The sequence below is a fragment of the Elgaria multicarinata genome, chromosome 7, assembly GCF_023053635.1.
Source record: "Elgaria multicarinata webbii isolate HBS135686 ecotype San Diego chromosome 7, rElgMul1.1.pri, whole genome shotgun sequence".
Classification (NCBI taxonomy): domain Eukaryota; kingdom Metazoa; phylum Chordata; class Lepidosauria; order Squamata; family Anguidae; genus Elgaria; species Elgaria multicarinata.
Window position 1 is genome coordinate 43047004 of NC_086177.1, and position 26675 is coordinate 43073678.

Genomic DNA, 26675 nt, shown 5'->3' on the forward strand with positions numbered 1-26675 from the left:
GATTTAGGAAAGGTTCAGTCATGCCTTTGTCATATCCCAGGCCAAGTTTCTTTCATGGATGGTGTTCCTTAACAAATGTAAAGGCATAACCCTCTCCCCACTTTTTCTAGTCATTTCTAGTAATAATGTCTTGGATCTGCCTTCCATGAGAGGACAAACTCCACTTGTGGAAAGTCTCTTCATCTAATTTTGTGGAATTCCCCTTCCTCCCCACACATCACAGCTTCCCCCATTCAACAGTGTAACATTTCAGTCCCTGACTCTATGTAACATTTAAAGAGGCTGGAGGGGCTGCCATACGAAGAAGGTGGCAGAGAAGTCCACTTCCGTTAGTGCAGTTGATCCAGCGTAAATCCGGATCCAGTCCAATGTGCTTAAATAATAGGGGTGTGCACGGACCCCCCGCTCCGCTTCTCTTCCAGATCCACGATTTGTGGATCAGCCCGCTTCGCTCCGCCCCCGCTCTGCCTATGTTCGCTCCGATCCGCTGCGGATCTCCAGATCTGGATAGGAGCTCCGTTTCCCCCCCCCCATAGGCTTGCATTAAGCTAAAAAAGTATACAACTTTTTTCTGTTAAAGTTAGAAACCTCAAGTTTGGCACCATGACACCTCATGGATGTATACACACGCACGCCAAGACTCAAGGCAATCCCATCATCCCCTGATTTTTGGGGAAGTTATGAAAATCGGGCACCCCATTCACACCCCTTTTGATAGCTCCGTCAATTTCCATGTTAAAAACCTCAAACTCACCACCATAATAGCTTATCCAGGGATACACACGCACAGCAAGACTCAAGGCAGTCCCATCATCCCCTGATTTTGGGGGAATTTATGAAAATCGGGCACCCCATTTGCAGACATGGACTGTTCTCTGACATTTGGACAGATTAAAAAAAAGGGAAGTGGGCACACTCACAGATGCCATCTAGACCCACAATCATGCCAAGGTACAAGGCAATCCCATCATCCCCTGATTTTTGGCGGAGCTTAAACCTGCAGACAGCTCAATGGGGCCATTTCAAAGGAAATCCCAAGATGCCATGAATTGGGGAGTAGAGAGATCAACCTAAATATGAATCTTCTTCCACACTTGAAAAATGGATTTGGAACTTCCAAAAGTCTAATTGAGTGCAGGAAGGACTTCTCCCCTGAGTCAAAGCCAGACACAAACCATCCTTGCGAGGCGGGCAGGGGAGGAGGGAGGGAAGGCAGGCAGGCAGCAGACATTTCTGGGGGCATAAGGAAGTGAGCCAAGGATAAGCCAGTAATGCATATTAAATGGAATAAATAAATAAATAAACAAAGGAGGGGTGGAATTAAAAGCAGCAGTGTTGCTGAATAAACAACAAGAAGAACTTTTTTAAAAAGGCTTTTTTCTGTCTTTTACCAGTAAGGGGGTGGGGTGGACGTGCCCAAAGGGGGAAGCATCAGCCATTTGACTGGTCCTGTCTAGGTATCAGTCTTTTAAGAAGCAAACGCTCACTTCAACTCATGATAGGCATTGCTCCACTGAGTTACTCTTTGGAGGGCTCTGATGGCCCTCCAAGTACAGGAGTGTGAGGTCACGTCCACATGCCCTAGGGGAGCTCATCCCCTTGCACCACATGTATTTGGTTGTTCCCCAAAGTTAGGGTGGGTAGCACTGCTGTGTGTTTCCTATCTGTTAGTATGATTTCAGGTTGTGTTTGTGCATTTGGTGGAGCTACTGTTTTAAAAAAACACTGGGAAAACTCCGTTCAGAGTAGAAAGAGAAGTTTCCCAGAAACCCAAGTTACCCGTTTTGCCTATCCCCTCCTCCAACTTTGGGATCATGTGATCATGACCGGGAGTTGACTCTGCCCCTCAGCAATCGAAAAGGTAATCTTTTTCCCGCCTTTACCCTACTTTTTAAAAAATTCTAGCAAGCGAACCGCACCACGCAGAGAGCTGAGAGTAGGCTTAAAATGACCCCCAGCCATGACTCTCTAAGCACAAGAAGTTTCAGAAAGATAGCTTCAAAAACAACACAGTTATCCCCTTTTCTTTTCCGCAATGCAATCCTATGGGCAAAATGTTTCAAAATGGCGATCGGAGCGATCCGCGGAAAGAGGATCGCTCCGAAAATGGGCACTTCTCTTCACCTTGCTTCTAGGGGTCCGCGGTTCGCTTCTACTCCGCCTCTGGGCAAGGCGGAGCAGGCCAATTCGCTTCTGATTCTCCGGTTCTAATCGGAGCGGAGCACATGCCTATTAAATAATAACACATTTCATTGGGTGCTTTTCAGTGGCTTGTGGTTTGGTAAATATCCCAACATTTCACAATATTTCCAAAATAATCAACTTTACTATCATCTTAGCTGCTGTTGTGTGAGTTTCCACCCTGATCCAGTGAGGTACTTTCTGGCATATCTGAGCACATGCTAAATTACTGGCTTGAGTTGTTTTGATGTACAGATTTGATTGTGTAAAGCACCCCCTGTGTAAAACTTCAGGTTTAATAAAAAGCTATAATGATGATAAGAACTCATCAGACTCTTTTGTATGCTGGTGGAGGAAAAACTTATTCAGGGGAAAAAAATACTTGGAAGAACAATACTTAGCAAATCCATTTTCTCTCCTTTCATAAGTTGAGTCCCACTGGGAGCAGGGTGTTAGCAGCAGGAAACATCTGTGTGTGGACTAGTTGTGTAGAAGCGGTGGGTGAAGAGTGACTGGATTGTGACCTTTGGTAGCTAAAATACAGGAGTGAAATGGTTGGACATTTCAGTAAAGCAGCCATGAATGTGTAGCGTCCATGCATCATCATCTTCATGATCACCATCATCATCATAGCAGCTTTGGTATAAGTTAAAGAAACTACATTTCAGACCCAGATGATTGTACTTGAGTGATTCTGAAACTTCACAGTGGTCAAAAGTGCCACTTGGCAACAGCCCACTTCTCTGTCCCAAATGCTTAGCATTAATGACTTTTAAAGCATGTGGCAAACTATGGAAAAATTAAAATGTACACCTTCATATAGTTGGTGAGTCAAAATTTTATTGCTTACGGCTAAAGGCTTTTCATGCAGACAAGGGAGGGACAACTCCTGGAGATTGGGGGCCACACCGCTCCCACCTCTGAATTTGCTGCCACCTCCACTGCTGCAAAATTTATAATGGGGGGTGGCTAGTGGGGCTGCAAAAAATGGCCCTGGAGGTGTATGTGGCTCACAGCCCGTGTCTTACCCACACAATATAGACCAAAGTATCAACCTCAACCAACATGGGAAGGAAAATACTGTTGCTAGATGAGATCTCAAAGGACTTTGCAAATGTATCCTTGCAAAGGACTTTTAATGTATCCTTGTGAAATATGCCCTCCCCTCCTGAGAGGCCATTGAGTGATATAATGGGAAGCAACTCGTTCAAAACAATTAGCAACAGAAGCGAGAATAAAAAATTCAGAAACTATATTTAACATTTGCTTTTGGCTACTTTGGAACAGAAGGTAAGTGTATATTTTGCTGTTAATGACAAGAGAGAGAGAGAGAGAGAGAGAGAGAGAGAGAGAGAGAGAGCACATAATATTGATATTCCAAAATGCATATCCTTTCATATATTAAACGTAGTTCTCATTAAACCTTATTTTACCTAGTATCTCAGGAATGCATCTCAGAGTACTTTTGAAAGTCATGAGAGCACTGTCAGGACTTCCATTGGTGTAGGACGTTGGGAGCTTTCAAGTTACACAGAATTCAACATCAGGCGGCATGGAAAAGTAGCTCAGTTGCAGGTATTTAAGGGCAAAATTGGTTACAAATGCAAACATCAAGGGATGCAAGCCAAAGAATGTTCAGCACATGTTAACACTGTCTAACGATTGCGCTCTTAGTCACTTTTAGAGATCGGATGGTTTTTCAAGAGAGCACAAATCAAATCTCTCATTCACCATACAATAAAACAAATTTGATTCATCATCATTATCATCATCATCATGTATCTAAGCTAATAGTGATCTCAATTCCACAAGTGTTAGCCCCTATGTAGCCAGAATGATGCCATCCATGCACAAGAGAGAGCCCCAAGATTTGTGGAAGTATAAAAAGGGGGGAAACTGGGGGAGGGATGGGAAGAACAACTCAAAAGCCTGATGAAAACTGAGCATGGGCAGTGGCCATGGAATGCTGACTCACAGCTGGAGGGAGGGGAAGGAAAACAGAGTCTCTGGGAGGTGACCATGGCCTTGCCTTGACAGCACGGGGTTGCCGCCACATTTAAGGAAACCCCACGCTTTCTCTGCTGCTGAGTGGCAGTGGAGGGAATGGGATAGTGACCAATCAGGGGTTGCCATCAGCCAGGAATGCCTCCGCCATGACTCCGGAGCGAGGATAGAGGGCGTCTGTGCAGTACTCGCCTCACTCCAGTGAAAAAGTCAGGGTAAGTCCCTGACTTTTTTGATTCATAGAAAGTGATAAGGTGTTGCGATGGCTGCGAGGTGGCTGCTGTGTCATATAACTGATGCAGCACCACTGTGCAGCCACTGTGGGGCTTTCAACATGTATACAGAGTCTCTTGGAGGAGGCCAGGTCTGAGCAACTTGAATTGTGAACAGGGCAGTTGTGGTAGGTCCCACTTGTTCTCACTTTTTCCAATATTCTGGCATGAGTGCTGTTGCTTATGTAGCCAAAATGGCACCAACCACAGGAAAAATTATCAGTAGGCTCTGGGAAACCACAAGGTTTCTGGAAGTACAAAAACAGAATTAGAAAAAAGGTTGGAAAACACACACACACAAAACAGCCCGATGATGACTGAATGTGTTCAACGGGCCAAATGTTACATTACAGAAGTGATACATTTACACTGGTACAAGAGATGGGGAGGGGGGTTCCCTTTCCCTCCTACAGTCCCAACACAATCCTCAAATCTGCTGTGGAGGGCCCCTGCATCTGGGATACCGCCACCGAGAGAAGGAATTCAATCAACCACTTGTGTCACTTCCACTGATTGTCTCAATGGCCATGAAAGGATGACATTTGGCAGTAGGGGGATGGAAAACTAGACTGAGCGGGGAGGGAATCAGTGGAAGTTGGTGGGTTGGATTGCTCCTTCAGAGTTCTGACTGGTTCTGGCTAAAACCTGGAGCCGATTCTCCACCCCACTGACAGCAGAACCAGCAGCCTCCACTGCATGGCATGGAACAGTGTCTTAAACAAGAACATATATTCCAAATTAACTCCAGCCCTACTAATATAATGCCCAGCCTCTTCTGCGTTAGCTACTTTTTCTATATTACAAGGGTCCCGTGACACCCAAAGTCAGTGGATATAGAAATATGGTTTTGTTTCCTAGCTGAACATTTTTCATGCATCTTGCTGAACATTTTGCTAACTCATTTTGTGGGGGAGCTAGCTAAGACCATCTGGTAAAAAAAAAATTAACCCAGATAACACAATTTCTGTTCAAACATATTTGTGACAATGAACACTCAGCGCTACTTGGTTAACATCAGCCTTGGTATGTAACTTCATATTTTATTTTATTTTTTAAAATATATGTTTTAAACACTAATGCCTAAAGAAGACTTCTCTGTAACTTGAAAGCATCCAGACCTGTAGTATGACTTAGTCCAATAAAAGGTACTGCTTTGTTTGCTCTTTGTTTTTGTTCTGTTGCTCCAACACTGCTACTAAGACTCTTGGTGGATACAGATGATCATTTACCAGAAGCTGGCAACTTGTCGAGACAATATGCGGGTCACATTTTCATAATATATGTTACGACATGCACAGTGCAACACTGGTAATGGCCTATTCCTCATATGATTGCAAGAGGTGGGTTTACAAGGCATGCTAAATATCCACCGGCCTCGGCTGTATCTGCCCTTGGTTCAGAGGGTCACAGGGTAACCCATGGGTGGGCAATTTGTGGTCCTCTGCATGTTTTGACCTACAATGCCTATCACCCCTAGCCATCATAAGCCGATGGTATTCCAAACCCTCTGGAGGGCCACAAGTTGCCCACAAGTATAATAGCCTAATCTCACACAAACATTTCCACTTCAAAAGCATATCGGTGATTGACCAACTTGGAAGCATCATCACCAAAGCCCTCTGCTCAATTGCTGCCCTTGATTCAACAAGAGACAGACACAGCTCCGTGGCAGTGCACAACCTGTTGGCAGAAGGGCCCAGGTTCCTAGCACTTCCACCCAAAAGGACCCGGAAAGACCTCTGCCTGAACCCCGAAGGGCCACTGCCAGTCAGGACTGCACTAGATGGCTCAGTGGTCTGACTCAGGTTCATAAGTTCATGTGAATGAATAGCAGAATTCCAGTGCACAGTCCAATGCAGAAAGGTGCTGTGCAAGTTGAGGAGTGGTGTCCTCAAAGTGGGAGTGGTGATGACAGGAAAAATGCTCATTCACAAGGAGGCCGCTGGTCTCTATAAATGTATGTTGTATCAATGTGGAATTAGCACAGAGGATTGGAGGTTCCTTATCATTAAAGGGAAATTAGATAAGTTCATAAAGAACTTATGTTCATTTATTGGCTCTTTTAGCCATGACAGTTAAAAGGAACCAGGGCAGGGCAGTGTAGCTTTTAACACAGGTTTCTGAGAAATATGTAACTAGTCAAGTGGGCCTTCATGCCCAGCTTCTGGGCTACTTGAAGACCAGTGTTGGTAAAGGATGTTGGACTGGATGGAACTTTGGTCTAGTCCATCAGGGCTCTTATGTTCTTCTGTATCCAATGTCTGTTTCCCTCCCCTTCATCTCTTCTTTATTTAAGACTCGTATGAGTGATACAGCATTTCTTTCAAAAGGGGAGCAAGGATTCCTTGCAAGTTGCATGCTGATATATAAATATAACCTATCCTACCTTTCAGGACTATCATCACTCTGCCAGAGTGAGCCATGTAAGTTCCCTGCCTCATCCGAGGTCTCAGCATGGACGGTATGTGGATGACAACCCTGTAGTCCACTTCTTCAAAAACATCGTAAGTTTCCCTTCCATCTTAGTCATTTTTTTTTAATGAAAGGAAAGCCCCTTTAAAAGAATGTAAATATAAATAGTTAGCCAGGACCCCAGAGTAAATAAGAGTGCAGACAAGATGATAGAAGATTGTGTGTGCCTTATATTTTTGATGGCCAACACTTTCAAAGGCCGTTTCCCTGATCTGCGGTTCCAAAGTAAAATCGGAAATCTCCTACACACGGAGCCTGCCACATTTCCTTCGCTAGAGGGAACAGTTCTACGAACTCAAGGAAGTATGTGGAATCCTGTCCCACAATAACAACAAAGAGTCATGTGGCACTAACCAATTTATTCTGGCATAAACCTTTGCGGATTATAGTCCATGAAATCCTATTCCAGAATAAACTGATTTTAAGGTGCCACAAAACTGTTTGTTGTTTTTGCTGCAGTAGACCAAGGCAGGATCGACACTACTGCTTTATAATGGTATTGAAGTGCACTACTAACTGTTGGGGCACATTCCACATACCCCTTTCATATTGTTATTTCCTGCTTTTTATTCCACATTATCCAAAATTCCGCAACAAATGTCATTGCCTGTCCTACAAAATATGAATGCACACGAGAGATAAACCATTACTGTGAAGGGCTCATAATGATTTGACTCAAGGAAATTCTCCTACAGTGAAATGACTGGCCAGTTCTTGAAAGAGTATATGTCACTGAGAGAGAAAATGAGCCCTATATTCATATTGGAATTCTTGCAAGAAATGAGTGTATTTATATTATTTAGGACATTAATTGTCCACTTTCATTATAAAACACTTATTCATTATAAAAATAATTACCCACTTTTACTTATAAAATAACCCCAGATTGGAGCCAATTTTGTCATTAAGGCTGCAATCCTACGCACACATACTCAAGAGTAAGTCCCATTGAACTCACTAGAAGGTACTTCTGAGTACACATTACAGGAGCAGACAATGAATATGAATCATCAGATTTTGATCATAGGGCTTCAGATGCTAATTCTGTTTTCAACTCCATTTTGGTGGCCGAGGAAAGCTGTATCTGCTTTCCTTGAAAGAAGCTGCCTTAAAAGAAACCAGCCTGTTACCTTTGTTTGCTCTGTGTTTAATGTTCTGCTCTTGGCTGCCTGCGTTAGGAATCCATAAAATGAACACTAGCATAAAAGACCTCTCTTTGAAATAAACAAATGGGGAAGAGAAAAGAGAAGCGTGCTCTGATTACCTGTTTCAGGACTGTTATCTTAGAGGCAGGTTTTCTTCCATTTTGTAACTAGGCTGTTTCTATACTAATAAGGAAATATCCAAGGGTCAAGACATTCTAGAGAAGTGTTTTTGCTCTCTCTTTTTTATAAAATGTGTGAAATAGCCCACAAATTATTCCCACCCCTACTGAAAATTGGATTTCTGGAGGAAAACAAATTATTTCATGCAGGAGTGGGCATTTTAAAAATGCAGTGCTACTTCTGATGGTAGCAGTTCTTTTTCTTCTGGAAAAATAAAAGAGCTTTGTTACCACTTCAAGTGGCGTTTTCACTGACCTCACAATTCGTTTGTAAAAATGGACAGAATGCCCCATGGGAACAATGGTACATTATGACAGGGCATTTTGGGAGTGGGGTGGGGGGGTGGCTCCACCCCCATTGGTCATAAAGAAACTTATAAAAAGAAAAGAAGCTTAAACATAGGGATTAGTTGTTCTGCTAATATCAACTAGGCAATCAATATTGTTGATATGGGCATGTATGTCAATTACTTCAAACTTGATATAGGATGAAGATAAGTTGTGGCTCACTTCCTGTGGAAAGGGGACACTGAAGAGCATATTATTATGACTGGTCCACAGAGCCTACACAGCTAAAGCACTGAGATACAAAATCTGAATAAAACACTAAACTGAAGAGGGGGGGGGAAGTATGTTTACCTGAGACTCATAAGTGCTTAGGGACACTCTCACTCGTCAGGCTGCATTTAATTTGTGTCAGCTATGAATATATTTTTCTTCAATCCCCCCTTTATGTCTAATAAATCTTTTCTAATTTGCTACAGTTGTGTAGAGATTTATAAATGACTCAGGCAGGATCTATGCTACTGCTTTAAACCAGTTTATAACAGTAATGATAACTGTTGGGGCCCAGGACACACTCCGTATACAGTTTTCAAAACGTTTTCAAAGTTTTATATCCTGCTTGGTGTAGATCTGGCCTCAGACTCACCCTTCTGTGCTCAGCCAAACAGCTATGGAAGCAGAAGATTTATCTGAAAATGTGTGTGTGTGTTTAGAACAGTTTGTTTCCCACCCTGAGCCTCTGAAAAAGGAAGGGATGGAAATGCAAATGAATAAAGAGATTGTAACCTGAGATAGTACATTTCATGTTTGACTTAGTGGGGAACTGGACATTAAGGAGATACATGTTGATGGCTGAAAGCAATACCCCTGTGTCTATTCTTCCTCTTTCCCCCCAGTAATACAAGTTAAAGCAAAATATGTGACATTATTCTTCACACTGCTCTTCGACCAGTCAAAATAATTGACCTCTGCTTGTGGGTGCCAAGTGTGCAGAAAATACTTTTTACACTTTGTTTTGCTATATATTATCAAGAGGCCAAGTAGATGTAGGGCTTCTGATTTCAGCATTAGCTGCTTAGCTCCCTTAGGACCTTATAAACTGGCAAAGCAGGCTGAGTTTAGCAATGAATTTATTGGGGGATTCTGGACCCACCTGAGAACCGCTAACTACTTTGCAAGTTTGCCGCGGGAATTAAGAATGAGGCTTGTAATGATCTTGGCACATCCAAAGTGCTGCATAAATGATTAAAGTCATGCGGTCAATCCTCTTCATTATATTCACTTTCAATTTGAGGAATTTTAACAAGGTTTACAGATTATATTTTGGTTATAAGAACTACCATTATTTCCTACAGAAATTCACTGGAGTATCTTTCAATGATCTTCTAATAATGAGCCACCAAGAGGCAGTCTTTAATGAAACATCAGGGAGATGAGGTTCAGTGAAAAGACCCTTAATATTAGTATTCAGTCAAATATCATCTTCCCCTCGATTTCTGATGTGGTGTGGAGAGATGGGATGGAGTGGCGGGAATCCTTAAGAGTAGCGCTCCACTTGTGTTGCTGGCAGGACCCAAAACATTTTTCTCACTGAAGGGAAGTACAAGATGGCACCCTCCCTAGGGATGTTAAAGAAATCCGCAACAGATCCAAACAAGTTAAGATTTCGATGGACCTGCGGGATTCCACAGAGGACCAGTTTTTCAAAAGTTGCACGGATTCCACGGACTTGCAGATTGGGTTTTTTATTTTCTGGAATTTTACACAAATTTAGTTTTAGAAAAGTAAGCTTTTTAAAAAATGTCCCAAAATGTACATTTCCCCCTAAAACATGAAAATGCATTTTGGGGGCAGATTTGTGTGTTTTGGGTGGGGGATTTGCACATTTTTGCAAGTGTGAATTCCACATACAGTGGCCCACTAGACTCGGTTGGCAGTTGTAGTTCACTTCAACACTGGTCCTGAGACAGTGTCCTCCAGTGCACCTGAGTACACTAGCCTAGGTGGTGCAGGGCCGGCCACAACAGCAGCACACATAGCTCCGTCTTTCTCTGACCCTCAGCATGTACTGCCTGAGGCAGATGCCTCACTCTGCCTTATGGTAGAGCCAATCCTGGTTGAAGGTCTCACTGTACTAATACTGATTACAGTTCTCCTGGTGCCAGTCCTTATATAGCCAAAAAGGCACAACCCATACACAAGAGGGAGGTATTAGCAGGCTCACAGGAACTCCAAGATTGGGAGAAGTACCAAAATTATTTAGGGAAGAAACCCTCAGGGACACTTCCCCTTTCTCCATTGACCCCCCAGTTAGCAGGTTCAGTGGTCACAGAATGCTGGCTGACTGTTAGGGATGGAGAAAACAGAAAATCTGGCATGAAGGGAAATGTAATAGAATATCCTAGAAGAGGTCATGAGCATACCACACTACAACTTTTTTTTGTTGCAGATCCTACTTGTGGTTTGCATTTTAAGTTTTGCATTATCTTTCAGGTGTCACCAAGGACAACTCCTCCTCTGCAAGCAAAGGTAAGTGCTCTATTATGAAAATTAGGCTTCCTCAATTTATTTCACCGAAGATTGAGAGTTAGGCCTCTTTACTTGGAATTACTTGGATGTTCTTCCCCAGAATGGAAAATGTAAATTGAACCTTACAACATGTACACGATGCGGTCTTAAAGCAGCTGCAAGACTGATCAAAGTGAAGGTCCTTCCCCATATTTCATCACTAGACTCAAATTAAAGGCAGGATAGGTCTTACAGCACACAACTTTGTGTTTCTCTTCGTCCTGCCACCTCAACAATGGCTACTAGACCACCTTCTTCAAGGTCATCTTTAAGAGGCCATTGTTGCTCCAAAACCAACTATTAGGTTTCCGTCAACATGCCTCCTGCTGTGCTTCCCCCCAAGTTTCTTTATATCCTCGGCCTGGTGCTGAACCATGTACCTTTCTTCCCCTACACTGCTTCCAAGGGATTCTGCACATTTGCGCAGACTCCTGGCTGAATCGCTGGAGGCTGTGCTCACCCTCACCAATTCAGCTCCACCTTGCAATAGTCAAGCCTATCTGGTCAATTGTTCTCATAACTTTGTTAGGAATGGAATTTTCCTGAAATTGTTGAAAGAATGGATATTCTAATAACGTTATACAAAACTTGCAAAGCAAGGCAAGTCCTTGAGGTTATTTACAGTACCTCATAAGACAATGCACATAGACAGTTATGCCTTATTTTTATGGATTGAATCTGAAAAGCTAGAGCTCTAAACATATGTCAATCCCCCTAATTAGATCACATTATGACAGACAGCAGAATATAGAGAGCTGCTTAGTTTGAAGCAGTGGAGTAATCTATCTAGAGCAGTACTCTCAAACCTTAGCTGGAAAACTGACCATGAACTCGGTCTCATCCAAATGCTTTTCCAAATCCTGACTGAACATGTAGCATCACAGATGAAAAGCACGTACTTTACAGATCCACATCTTAAGGTTCAGGTCGAAGTACATGTAAATATCAACTAATAATAGTTTGACATATATTTATACCCTCATAGGCCGTTAGCAAGGTATAACCACACAAGGAGTCAGATATGCCCAATCACTTTTTGATAATACTTGCATATACTTTAGAAGATGGGTCTTTAGATGAACATCTCAAAGAAGTGGTGTTGTAAGCTCCTCTAAGCTGCAGCCTCAAAAGTACAACCCAAACATCTCATTTTTGAAATTTTGAGCCTAGCTAATTGCGAAACCCTCTTTCACGGATAATTCCACTGCTGTACACCTTCAGTGTCTTTTTGGTCCATGGTGGTCACCATGTCACTGTTTCTGTTTCTTGCATGTGCAGGGGAGAGGATTATCCTTCAGCAGATTTAGCTGGGTAGGTGATGAACATGTTTCCAATTGCAGCCCTTATGCTTTCCCGAGACCCAAGCATCTGTTTTCCCTGTTTTGCCTTTCTAGCTGCTGCCGAATCCTGACATTCATTTTTTGATGTTGGCTTGTTTGCTTTATTCTTTCTGGCTCCAAAGCAGTTTGTTTATGTCCACAATTTTGTTGCTTGCTTTTATCCAGAAGCCTGTCAAGCTTACAGTGTAATTAAAATCCTGTTTGCCTGAGCACAGAGCAACTTTCCTGCATGGCAAATCTCTTTTAAGGCTCTTTAAAGGTTGTACTGATGTGTGTGTGTGTGGGGGGGGTGTATTTAAGAACAAAAGAAAGAAAGAAAGAAAGAAAGAAAGAAAGAAAGAAAGAAAGGTTTGAAATATGAATTACATACAACTCCAGTTCAATAACAAATTACATACAGCTTCTATAGCAAACTATTTGAGAGTCTATACATTTGCATCCGACTATAATGTTAGAACACCATTTATTGTCACATCCTAAGTTCTTCAATGGTTATATTTTGAAAAAGAAACAGATGGAAGAAGAGTAAGACATGGTAACTTGTTCTTCATTGTAGGCTGAATTTTATACATGACCATTATGCAGAACATCACTAGTTTGGATGAACGATTGGATCATTGTGAAGCAACCAAACATTACAGAGCTTATTTAAATAAAAAATGTCTTCAGCAAATGCTGAAACCAGAGAAAAGTTCATGGAAGTGACAAACAGAAATTTCCATAGAGTATTAATTTACAGCTAGGTCAAATTTGCAACAAGAACACCTTGGCAATGTCCATCATTCACTAGACATTTTGCCAGCCTATAAAAGGTCATTTCCAACTGCTTTATAGTCCCAGTAAAATGCTTCAATGGTCTCAGCTCAATTCCTATTAATAATTTCCTCATATTACACAGCAGCAATGGTCTGGCAACCTCAGTGAATTGGTCAGCTGTGGATATTGAATTATTCTTTTATCCCTTAAAATGGCTGCCACGTGCAAGACTAATTAGAATGGTTTATCACTTTGACATGAAGCACATCTTTGAAGAAGACATAATCAACTTTTCTTGTAGCGTATTTGTTGAGGAAGTTTTCACACAGTTATAACGGACATTGCAAATTCACCAGTCCTGGAAATAAGTTTTTCAATTAAAATAACATTTCACAGTTGCTGAGTGAAATACTGTTTGAAAAATTCTGCTTGAACTACCAATTCTCTTCATAAAGTTACGCAATTACTTTCAACTTTTCCTCATTCCTCACAATGCTTTTCAAAAAGTGGATAATGCTGACATGTAAGTACTTGTGTTCCGTAATATACCAATTTTTTCCTATTACACTGAAAAATATTCAGTAAAACGTTTTCAAAGCAACACATGATTTAAAGCATTTATTTTGTTAGTACTTCTCCATGGTTGCATCATATACAGGTCGGCTTTTATCACTTTATAGTCTGAATGCATGAAACATATCAGTTACACTATTAGTCATCATGGATCTTCATCACCTCAGACAATTCCCAAACAATGGGAGCTGAAGCATGCATTAAGATATAATTTACATGCTGATAATTAAGTAATTCAGTTGAATTCAACTTCAGCTATCCTATGTATATATTGTACTCTCCCGTGAATACATATGTTTCTACTATTAATCTGTTCTTTCCTCACTGGTTATTTGGAGATTCCCATCCTGCTTGCCACCTACAGCAAAATCCTATATATCTCTATGCAGAAGTAAGTAATCCCATTGAGTTCAGATTAGTGAGTACAGGAATGCAGCCCTATCCTTTCATGCACTTGGCTAATTTATTAGCATTCCATCCCAGTAATGCATTTCAATGACAAACCAGACATATTTGCAATTCTCTTTTGCAGGGTGGCGAAACTCACAAGCCTGGATATGGAAGTGGCAAATTCTATGAGCACAAATATGCTCACAAGGGACACAAGGGATACTACCACGATGGCCAAGGAACACTGTCTAAAATCTTTAAACTGGTAACGTAAAAAATAATAGAGTAACCACAAATTGTGAGAAGGGAGAAACTATTCTTTAGTTATCAAATCAACACGTTAAGATTTGAGGAAATTTGTTTGAGGATTATGCACACCACCCAAGGTGATGTACATAATCCTCCTCCTCTCCATTTTATGCTTACAACAATAATCCTATGAGGCAGGTTGGGTTGAGAGTCTGTGGGCTCATCTACACCAAGCAGGATATTCCACTATGAAAGTGGTATGAAAATGGTATATAAAAGGCAGGAGCCACACTACTGCTTTATAGCGGTATTGAAGTGCACTGCAGGATCTACACTTCTGCTTTATAGTGGTCATGAAGTGTACTGACACCTGTTGGGGCCCATGACACAGCTACACCAAGCAGGATATAACACTGTGAAAGTGGTATGAAAGCGGTATATGGTATGTGTCATGGGCCCCAGCAGTTGTCAGTGCACCTCAGTACCGCTATAAAGCAGTAGTGTGGCTCCTGCCTTTTATATACCGCTTTCATAGTGGAATATCTGCTTGGTGTAGATGAGCCCTGTGACTGGCCCAAAGTCATCCAGCAAGTTTCCATGGCTGAGTGAGGACTAGAACCCGGATCTCCCGATTTCCAGTCCAACACTCTAACCACTATACCACACTGGCTCAACCATCCCAGCAATGTGGCTTGTGCAAGAGAAGGATGGTAGATCTGTAGAACAGTTGGGTATGTTGACATTTGTTAAAATAACCCAGCGCTCCCTCTACTATGGCAAGAAGTGCTAAAATAACCAATACACATCATCTATAATCCAGATGCTGTCAAACAAGTAAAAAAGACAAATGAGCAACATAAAGCCTACGTTTCATAAAATAAAACCCAGAAGTGAGATGTACAACATGATGCAGGAAAGGTGGTGAAAGGGCCATCAACTGATTTGGAGGGGAGAAAATCCTTCCAACAACTACCTTGTGTAAAATGGCTAGGTTGGTGATTTTGGTACTATTAAAGTTGCAAGTGAAATAGCTCCCAACCAGTTAATAGACACCAATTTATCTTTTATGAAACAAAAGATAGTTTGATTCAGTCTTCTCTGCACTCACACAGTCAAATGTTGTGATCGTATTATTTTAAGTCAAACTGCAAATTGCAGAACAAATTCCTATTTTCGTTCACTTAAACGCCCTGCAAAACGATAAGTTAAATTACTGTGAAAATATACGCTTGTTTTATTCAAAGGAAATATATAGCTCTGATTTCAATTTCCTACACAATTGGAACAAAAAGGTACTATTCTAATAGTCATACGAAATCGTGTGACTATTGCAAGCAGAAGAAAAATAGTCTGAGTCACAATCCAATTAACTTGCACTACTAGAATTTAAAATGCAATCCTATGCACATTCATCTTGAACTGAGCCCCATTGAACACAGTGGGACTTGATTCCAGGTAAATATGTATAGGATTGCACTGTCCTATTGACCTGAATGGCATTAAACAGTCCTAAAATCAAAGCATTCTGACTAAACTGGATGAAAGCTTTACTCAAGGGAAAGTGAAAACATGTGACCAAATATGTGTGGGGTTAACTGTTCCCCAATACAGCTTCTGTCTCAGGCAGGACCAAATCTCGTCCAGTACAACTAAAAGTAGTATATTTTAACATTAATAGCATGTTTAGGCTAAACAAAATCATATATAAATGGAAACCAGGATTCAGCAGCCATTTCTTTTCAACAAAATACATTTCTAAACATTGCTCTGTTTTTCTTCCAACGAACACTGTTCCAACTAAAAATAAATCAATGTATCACAGACAAACAAGATACATTTATCTGAGGGTGGACGACAAAATGCAGTTAACTTTAGGATACAATTATTTTACCACATTGGAAAACCGAAAGGAAAGGCTATCAATGGCTACTAGTCCTGATGGCTATGTGCTACCTCCAGTATTCGAGGCAGTAAGCCTGTGTGCACCAGTTGCTGGGGAACATGGGTGGAAGGGTGCTGTTGCACTCATGTCCTGCTTGCGGTTCCCTGGTCGACAGCTGGTTGGCCACTGTGTGAACAGAGTGCTGGACTAGATGGACCCTTGGTCTGATCCAGCATGGCCCTTCTTATGTTCTTATGAAAGAATACATCTCCACAAAATTAGAAATTTTGATAGTCCTTTAATCCCAGAGTTGTAGTTTTCATGCAAGGGGCATCAGGAAAAACATGGACATACACACTTGCATAGCTTCATTCATAAGAACTGAATACAAGATGCATTTATTTAACACATTTCTTAGCTGCGTTACCAGACTATAGTCTTCCCAAGGCAGTTTACAATATAAAAAATATCATCGCTAGATAAAATAATTAAAGTTTTGTCCTAGCTAACGTATCTAGAGCAAATTCTTTCTACTAGGTTTCTCCCCTTTGCAACTGTATTATTCTAATATAATTGCAAAAATATCAGACTTATAGGCCCTGTTCAGAAGGCACCTTAAATCATGGCTTTAACCACCATGGTTAAGCCAGAAAGCCAGGCCGTGGTTAGAAGACACCTAAAACTTGGCTTTAACTATGGTGAATGAGTCTTTCTGGCTTAACCACCATGGTTAAAGCCGCGGTTTAAGGTGTCTTCTGAACACAGCCCAGCTTTCTGGCTTAACCACCATGGTTAAAGCTGTGGTTTAAGGTGTCTTCTGAATGGGGCCTACATTTGCATTCATACAGACCCTGACAACTATTTGCACAACTCTTATCTTGTCTTCTTCCAGCTATTTCAGGTTGTGTAACAGCTCTATGCTGTAATGTAACTGGTGACAGAGGCAGTTATAGACTTTACAGCAGGCATTCACACTACAGCACTAGCACATCTTGAGCAATTTTATGAGGGGATCACATGAAGCGTGATGCTTCAAATTTTCATGTTTCACTGAGAAAGCTTTTCAAGGTTCAGTAGTTTATGTGATCATTACAGTTTCTGTTGGATCATTCTCACTATCGCAAATATCATGATGAAGCAAATAGGCAAAAGGAATATTGGAGAAGAAATACTGTACAATACTAAATGCAGATAAGAAGCTTTTGTGAAATTAAAATAAGAAAAAATATTTTTTGTTGCTCGCTTAAGTGAAAAGATTATGTAACTTAATCTGCGTTTACTTAAAGCCAGCCAGCAATTACAGTAACAACTAAATAGCTTTTTTCCAATTAAACATTGCATCTGGCCATATAATGCTTCTATATTTTGATGGGCTGTTTTGGGAATAATTGCCAAGGTCCAGGTTATGCTACTTCTGGAGAATACAGTATAATGTGATGTCTGGAAGCATATTCCAATAAAATAAATAGAGTCCACTTCATCCCATCCTATTCCTAAGTATTACCAACCGTGGTTTTAAACAGAAGATTTTACATGTTTTCACATATTTCCAGTCTTAAGCATAATTTCTGGAAGTGTCATTTTAATACACCATCAGTGTTTGTGGGTAGAAATATGTTTACATGAACCTCAACTTTAATTTGGATGCTATTGAAGTTGTCCATTAGATTTGTATGCCAATAGAGCTGACCATTACATTAGGTAATCATTCTCTCCTGGTAGACATTATTGCAATTCAATCCAAGGTTCCTGCAAGCACCATCTTTCCCACAGCACCCTTCATAAACATCTTAAAAATTCAAGATTATCTAAAATATAATAACTTAATATGAAATGGTGCCCATTATTTATATGTTCCGCAACATTTTCTTTGGAGCACGACTTCTTTAAAAGGAGCTAATTAGCTTTCTGTGAGGATTTAAAAGGTGAACTATAATGTAGAGATCAACAATTCATAGGACATAATTAATAATCCATTAAATATAGTTACAACACTCTGCCAATTTTAATTGATAAAACTAAGCAATGGTGTGGTTTATTAGCAGTTGGGACTATAAATGGCCAGAGAAATATTAAAAGAAGATAATGTAATGCTTGCTGGCTGTATCATCAAAAAGTAACCATATGACCAAAATTGGGGAGGGCCAAAAACCATATAGTGCAACCCTACAGCAGACGCAAATGTGACTTGGAAAGGGAGATCTAAAGGAGAGCCCTAAAAGCTGTCGCTGATCACATTTCATGGCAATTTTAGCTAAGCCACTTGTAACCTCCTGTTCCCCTGCCTTAAAGAGCCTAGTACTTAGACTGATGTAAAAATATCGTAAATCAGAACAAAATGAACGGCACAGTTGAATTTAGGGAGTATTTGCAAGGCAAGTGGTCTCCCCAGCTCTGCCACCAGCATTGCTCCTAGATGGCATTTACAGCAGCTCAACAATATTGTGCAAACCAGGGAGAATTGGGGGCTGTCTAAATGCTCGGAAAGCCTTGGGGTGGGCGTGCGGTGGCGCAGCATTGATTATACGACGCAGCAGCAATCGCGCACCCACACCAGGGCTTTCTGACAAAACTGTGGAGAAAATAAGTCAGGGACATATCCTGACTTTTTCCTCCCAAGTGATGACATCAAGACATCCCCTAAGCCTCGCTCCAGAGTCGCAGCGGAGGCATGGCTGTGTGGATGGCAACCCCTGATTGGTCGCTGTCTGCCCAGGCAAAGGACAAGGGATGTCACTGGCAATGGAAAGCCCGTGTTTCCCTGCAGTGTCAAAATTTGCTGCCACCGCCCTGCAACAATGAATCTGCAGGGGTTTGGATCATCACGGTGGCAACTTGCCACTGTAAAGGGAACCCCCATATCTTCCCGATCCCTTGAATATTGGTGGGAAGAAGGCAGTGCGATGTCTCTCCAATACTAGTGGAACAAGGATGAAGAGCAGGATGTCAGGACTCTTCAGGATTGAGGAAGTTTTAAAGTGTGGAATTTGAAGGCTGCCTTCCCCTACCTTCATCAAAACATTCAAAGTACGCACCAGAGTTGTGAAAAATACGGCTGATTAAAGGCGTTCTGGGGTGCTCACTTGTGACTATTTGTTAAGAACAAACAAGAACTAGGTAACCCCTGGTGTTAAGCATATATGGATAGGATAGCAGAGGGTATAACCGTAAATGGAATTTCCCTGTTTGGTTTGGTTTTAGTGATCTCAGTTTCTCTGGACTCTCCGGCAGCAATGAAGAGAATCAATTACAAATAAGTAGTCCATTGAAAAAGAGATATGCTAGCAACCCTTGTTTATCTGGCATTTCATTAGTATAAACTCAATGTATATTAAAATTTGATTTAAAAACCCCCACAGTATTCCCTAAAAGAAAAACTTAATTTTAAATGCAATATTTAGAGACAGTTAAAAAACAAAAGAACAAAAACGAGGACACAACCAATAAGCAATGATAATGTGAATCCTCCATTCATTTCAAAGGGGCTTGTTTAGGATCCCAACAAAAGGCTTGTTTGATAAATGAAGACTGAGCAGCAGTCATGATTGATAGCTTGTCCTGAGTCGGTGGAAACAATCAGCCCTGATTTATATCAGAGTACAGCATACATGTATTGTACATCTGAGTAGACTTTGTTTTAACCTCATTTCATTTTTTCTTTCTTTCCAAAGGGAGGTTCTGGTTCCCGACCTGGTTCCCGGTCCGGCTCTCCCGTTGCTAGGCGCTGAAGCTCTAGATAGTCACCAAAGGGCTACGTTCTCTGCTTCGTAACATAGCTGCCTTTAAAATTCAATAACAAATTGCAGAATTCCCTAGATAGAAACACAATCTATTTGTTAATGTCAGTTGAGTTGTGCATGCAGTAGGATTACACAAAATTGTATTGGCAAATGCTGACCAACAGTTAAACAAAAGTAAGCAACAAAAAGGCCCTCCTAAACTTGCAATGAAGCTTTTACTTGCTGTCAGCATTGCTTTAGGGAAAGTAACAGGATTCCCCGTGTTATTCATTCTTCAAGGTGTTCCCAAAGAATATAGGGCCTTAATTTTTCAAGCACATACATTAAGGCCCTTTCAGGTTTCTTTTTCACTAAACCTTAAGTAACACCATAAAACACATAAACTAGTGTTGCATTAATGAACCTTTGAGATCTCTGCTGTAAACAAACAATAATAAAAACGTGCAGAAGTTGGAAGGACTGTATATCCAATTTTTTTATGATTTGGTTTCATCATTATTATTATTATTATTATTTGGTTTCTTTCAGTACCCTTTTCTCTCACAGTTTTCTTTTCTTTTCCTAACTGGATTAGGCAGTCATGGAAAGGTATATTAAATTTGGGAGTTCAAGGTATGTTGAGATGTGAGAGAAGGCAGCTGTTACTGTTTCAATGAGATGGAGCAATTGTAATAAGGAATTATAAACACCTGAAGGAACTTTTTGTGCATGACAAATTGCTCGTCATACCCAACATATTAGGAATTAAGAGTGGCTGGGAGAGAGAAAAGAGGATATCAAACTTGAATTAGACTAGTTTTCCACAGAAAATGAGGGATTGTCCCAAAGAAGGAAAACCACTTGGACATGTGAACAGTGGAAGTCCCTGCAGCTCCACACAGGCACTTGCTGCAAAATAAGAACTTCTGCAGCTAAAATAAAAAAGTCTAATTTCTAAATGAGAGGAAGCCCTTTGGTGAGGAAGTTTCAGATAGTTACTGCACACATAAAGTTAGCATTTCTAGCTGTCTTGTTAGTGCAGCAAAGTTAATATGCAGTGCACCAGAGCAAACTACACTATTGTGTTGTAGATATAGGTTAAAACTAATGAACTAGAGATAGGTATTAAGATAGGTATTCACACAAATACTAAGGTATACACATGTGGAAATGGGTTGACCCATCTACATGAAGAAAAATGCTCTTCTGAATTGCACTGTTTTATAACATTCAACCTATTTTGTCGCTAAATGACCTTCCTTTACTCATGCAATGTTTTTATTTGAGCTTATATGTTGTAGAGAGTATAGAGTTAAGACTAAGTTGGCATCTGCCTTTAGCTAAGCTTATGAATATCAGGAGTTATCAATGTTAATGCCAACTGATATATGGTGGATGTTGTTGTTGTTAAAGATAGGTCACTTTTATCTACCATAGATTTCGAGCATTATTCTTAATATGCAGCAATGAAAGATGAGAGAGTAGAAAAACACAAAACAAAACAGAATACCGAAACTGTTAAGCACACACACCTATTACATCTTCTTTCAAAATGTTGTTGGCTATGTGTATTTTTCTATGTGTAGCCTCATCCAAGTTGTGTATTCCACAACGTACTAGTGAGTTTCTTTTAAGTGTATTGTTCTTAAAAGTGTATGAGTACAACTCCTAAAAAATCAATATTGAAATAAAATACTCAACTTTTAATGGAATTTGGAGGATTTTTTTTTAAAGGCTTTATACAAGGGTCTTAAGGTGAATCATGCAAAACACTAAACCGGATGACTGAAGTGTGTCCAAAACTCCACTATAGCTGAGTTAAGCAAATAACCTTTCAGAACATTCTGTATATTTTTAGTAACAACTGATAGATGCAAATTTGAGCAAATATTTTCTTCCCATCTTTGCTTGCTACAGAAACTGTTCCTCCTCCTGGAAAGTATTAAATTGCAATCTTTTACACAATTATTCAAAGTAGAGTCCTTTAAAATGCAAGTAAATATGTTTAGGATTGGGTTGTATGTGTGATTCAAAAAACACAGTTAAGTCAAGTCATCAAATGAAATGTTGTAGCCAATGTATGTCAGTGCAAGTCACCCACATTTTTTTTCAGGTTCTGGGAGTGCTCAAGACTAACTTGAAAGCAGCAGAGGAGTTTATACTGTATAAAAAGTCCAGGACTATATTTTCCAGTCACAAAAGTATCAAGAAAACACACACTCATTCACACCAATAACAAAGAACTAGGGATGTGCTCCGCTCCGATTAGGAGCGTAGAAGCAGTAGCGGATTGGCCTGCTCCGCCTTACCCAGAGGCGGAGTAGGAGCGGACCGCGGACCCCCTAGAAGCAAGGCGAAGAGAAGCGACCATTTTTCGGAGCTCCGAGTTCAGTCGGAGCGCTCCGGTCGCCATCTTGAAAACATTTCGCCATAGGATTGCATTGCGGCAAATAATCGCGCATAACTACATTGTTTTTGAAGCTATCGTTCTGGAAATTCTTGTGCACAGAGAGTCGTGGATGGGGGTCATTTTGAGACCACTCTCACCTCTCTGCGTGCTGTGGTTCACGTGCAATAATTTTTTAAAAATCGGGTCAACCGCGGGGCTCAAACGGCGTTTCGGCTTTTCGCCCATAGGATTGCATTGAGGGAAAGAATCGGGGATAACTGGGGGGGGGTTTAAGCTATCGTTCTGAAAATTCTTGTGCACAGAGAGTCGTGGATGGGGGTCATTTTGAGACCACTCTCAACTTTCTGCATCGTACGGGTCGCGGGCTAGAAGTTTTTTAAAAATCGGGTCAACCGCGGGGCTCAAACGGCGTTTCGGCTTTTCGCCCATAGGATTGCATTGAGGGAAAGAATCGGGGATAACTGGGGGGGGGTTTAAGCTATCGTTCTGAAAATTCTTGTGCACAGAGAGTCGTGGATGGGGGTCATTTTGAGACCACTCTCAACTTTCTGCATCGTACGGGTCGCGGGCTAGAAGTTTTTTAAAAATCGGCGGGAAAAATACCTTTTTCAAAGGGCTGAGGGGCAGAGTCAGCTCCCGGTCATGATGATCCCAAAGTTGGAGGAGGGCATAGGCAAAACAGGTAACTTGGGATTCTGGGAAACTTCTCTTTCTTCATCTGAACGGGCTTTTCCCCGTGTTTTTTAACACAGTAGCCCCACCAAATGCACAAACACAACCTGAAATCATATACTAAGCCAAGAATAAGAGATAGAAAACACAGCACTGCTCCCCACCCTAACCTTGGTGAACAACTGAATCGATGTGGTGCAAGGGGATGAGCTCCCCTAGGGCATCTCATCGTGGACGTGCCCCCACTCTCTCCTGCACTGGAAGGCCATAGAGCCTTCCAAAGAGAGTAAAACGGTGGAGCAATGCCTATCATGAGTTGAAGTGAATGGTCACTTTTCAGTGGTGGAGCAATGCCTGTTATGAGTTGAAGTGAGCGTTTTACTTCTTCTCAGAGCTGTTGGTGGCTGTCTTGAACTGGCAGCTACTTCCCCCTCCCCCGGGCACGTCCCCCTATTGCTGGTAAAAGACAGATATAGCCTTTTTTTTTTAATTCTTCTTGCTGTTTATTGAGCAACACTGCTGCTTTTAATTCCACCCCTCCTTTGTTTATTGATTGATTTATTCCATTTTATATGCATTACTGGCTTATCCTTGGCTCCCTTCCTTATGCCCCCAGAAATGCCAGCTGCATGCCTGCCTGCCTTCCCTCCCTCCTCCCCTGCCCACCTCGCAGGGATGTTGTGTGTGGGGTGCCCGATTTTCAAAAATTCGCCAAAAATCAGGGGATGATGGGATTGCCTTGAAACTTGGCGTGTGTGTGTATACGCCCATGAGGTGTCATGGTGCCAAACGTGAGGTTTCTAACTTCAACGGAAAAAAAGTTGTTTACTTTTTTAGCTTTCAATGCAACCCTATGGGGGGGCAAAAACGGAGCTCCGGATCCGGATCCGGAGCTCCGAGCGGAGCGGAGCGGAAGTGGGCGGAGCGGGGGCGGGGCGGAGCGACCCGCTCCGAAAAATGGCGGATCTGCAAGTGAAGCGGAGCGGGGGGTCCGTGCACACCCCTACAAAGAACTGATTAATTCTTGCCTATACACAAAAGGTACCCTTAAAGCTCCTATATTCCGGTTACTTTTCCACTGCAACATGACCTATTTCTACTTAGGTGATAATACTATTCCATATAAAAATCCTCCACAAAGAACACTAAAGCTAAGGGACCTTCTCCCTGACACGCTAGTGGTATGTTTGTGGGGTTTGTTTTGTTTTTTGATTTACAAAGGCATATTCAATCATGTAAGCTCCCACCAGCAGTCTGAAGCCAAGGTAAACATTTATGCCCACTTGAAAACTAAGCACAGAATAACAACCATTGGTTGGTTTGCCATCGAATACTGGGCTTCTGATGAGATTAATCTGATCTCTCTCTTCACTGGTTAATTGTATATGGCTGTAAACTCTCAGTCATCTCAACACCCACCCCCACAAACGTCAGATACACACACAAAGAAACATAAGACTCTCAGCCAAATTTAGAGGACTTTCAGATGGGGCGGGGGAGGGTAATCACTTCCTTACCGTGGCTCTCTTCCTTGTTCTCTTCCGCATTTGGAACAAATAGAATTACATGGAAAAGAGAATGGCGACCACATGACCTGTATATTTCAATGGGACATTGCCCTCTAGTGGGCATTTTATAGCACAACCTCCCCCTGCATACAGCAGGAAATCCTGACAAACTCGACATATCTCAGAAGAGTCGGGTTTTCTCAGATTTATTTTGTGATGCTAAAACCAGGAAATGGAGTGGGAGATGAGCAGGAGGCTGACATTATCAAAATGACCCGCAAACATCCGTGAGTGGCCAGTAATGAGTGTCCTATAATTCTCCTGTTTAAAGAAGCTCTTAGGCCTTAGCTAGACGTAAGGTTTATCCCGGGATCGTCCCAGGGTCATCCCTGCTCATGTAGATGACACACAGGGGATCCAGGGAGCAGGCAGGGACAACCCCGGGACGATCCTGGGATAAACCTTAGGTCTAGCTAAGTCCTTAGTCTCCACATGAGTACATTCTCTAACCCAATGTGAGTGGCTTATCACTTCTCAGGATGACTATTGTTTAGGAGTCACTTTGAATGCTATGGAACTTTAATCCATAGTGACAAAATTTGGATAAATGCTGATAAGTTTATACATTCTAGTTATACATTGACAACTGCAAACTTCATGTAACATATCAATGCAACCTTAGAACGGTTACAGTGACAAACTAGCTACAAGAGATCCAATGAAATGCCTACATCTCCTACTATTTTTTTTTAAAAAAAACTAAAAACAATTTAATTCTAAAACAACACATCTGTAAAGGTTGCAATCCATGACATAAAACCAATTAAAAGGTATTCTAGTATGGAAATATAACAACTTCATACAACTGAAAATCAAGATAGTACAAGATACTACAAGATGGGATACATGCTTGCTAAAATCTTGTGTTGAGCAACACTGCTAGAGTAACTATTTATCCAGCTAGCATACTTTAAGTGGACAAAGATATCAACCAGACAAAACATGGTAGCTTCCGTGTCTAACCCTACTGCCCCTGTTTTGGGAGATGTTTCAGGTAATCAATCAGAATCAGATTCAGAACTAGAAGATGCAGTGCCAGACACCAGCCAGCCTGTACCAGTGGGAGAGGAAGCTCTCATGGGTGATTCCCCAGCTGGGAGTCAGCCCTCTCCAGAGCTTATCTCCTCAAGGCCAAATCCTACACATTCAGTGTGAAGTGAGGTTTCTTCCCGAGGTGGGACGCTCACCTCGGGAAGAAACCTCACTTCACACTGAATGTGTAGGATTTGGCCTTGAGGAGATAAGCTCTGGAGAGGGCTGACTCCCAGCTGGGGAATCGCCCGTGAGGGCTGACCGGAAGCTCAAACGCATGGGACGGAAGGAAGGTGTGAGAAAGTCGGTTCAATTACGCCAGAACCTGCCTCCAGACCAGGCTCTCTGAAGTTACAGGTGTTTGGGAAGTGGCTTTCTCTTCTTCTTGAACGGACGGTTTTCTTGCTTAGTTTGCATAGTTTTGCCTAGGGGGACGTTTCCAAGAGGTTAGAGCTTTGTGGCTTCACAAGACTTGTCATTTGCCTCCTATCGAAAGCAGGAGTGTTCTGAGAAACACAAGAGCAGCAGTACTCCACTGGAAATTGTAATGTGGCAACTCCATAGATGGATAAGAATTTATAGAGTGGAATGGGAGTTTTCCCATGTGCAATTCTGCAGCACATGGATTAATTCTTCCTCAAACTTTAAAGAACAAACAAACCAAGTCTCCAAGGCCAGGAAGAAACTAAATTAAAACTTAAAGATTTAATTGGGGAGCATAAAAATGCCAGAAATGATTTAACTAAAAAGCAACACATCTGTAAAGGTTGTGCTCCATGATGTAAAACCAATTAAAAGGTATTCAAGTAACAACTTTATACACTCTAAGGAATGTATATCAAATTTGTTCACTTGTGACTGAGACTGTTCAAGCAATAGCGTCACTATTTTCTTCTGAGATGGAAGAAAAGTCTTGGCTGCCAAAGACCTGAGCCAATCAAGCGCCGTTATTATTAATAAAGCAAAAAAATAAATAAA

At 41.4% G+C, this 26675-nt stretch overlaps 1 protein-coding gene across 2 annotated transcripts in view; it reads left to right on the forward strand.

The window, feature by feature from the left end:
• Positions 1-21722, forward strand: part of MBP (myelin basic protein) — a 125631-nt gene extending 103909 nt beyond the window's left edge. The window contains exons 4-8 of one of the 2 annotated variants that reach the window (XM_063130492.1): positions 6851-6961; positions 11032-11067; positions 12385-12417; positions 14308-14430; positions 19968-21722. In XM_063130492.1, coding sequence (XP_062986562.1) covers positions 6851-6961; positions 11032-11067; positions 12385-12417; positions 14308-14430; positions 19968-20024 — 360 coding nt within the window. In that variant the 3' untranslated portion in view covers positions 20025-21722. The remainder of the gene's footprint in view (positions 1-6850; positions 6962-11031; positions 11068-12384; positions 12418-14307; positions 14431-19967) is intronic. The other variant, XM_063130493.1, reaches the window with a different exon arrangement.
• The last annotated feature ends 4953 nt before the right edge of the window (positions 21723-26675 follow it).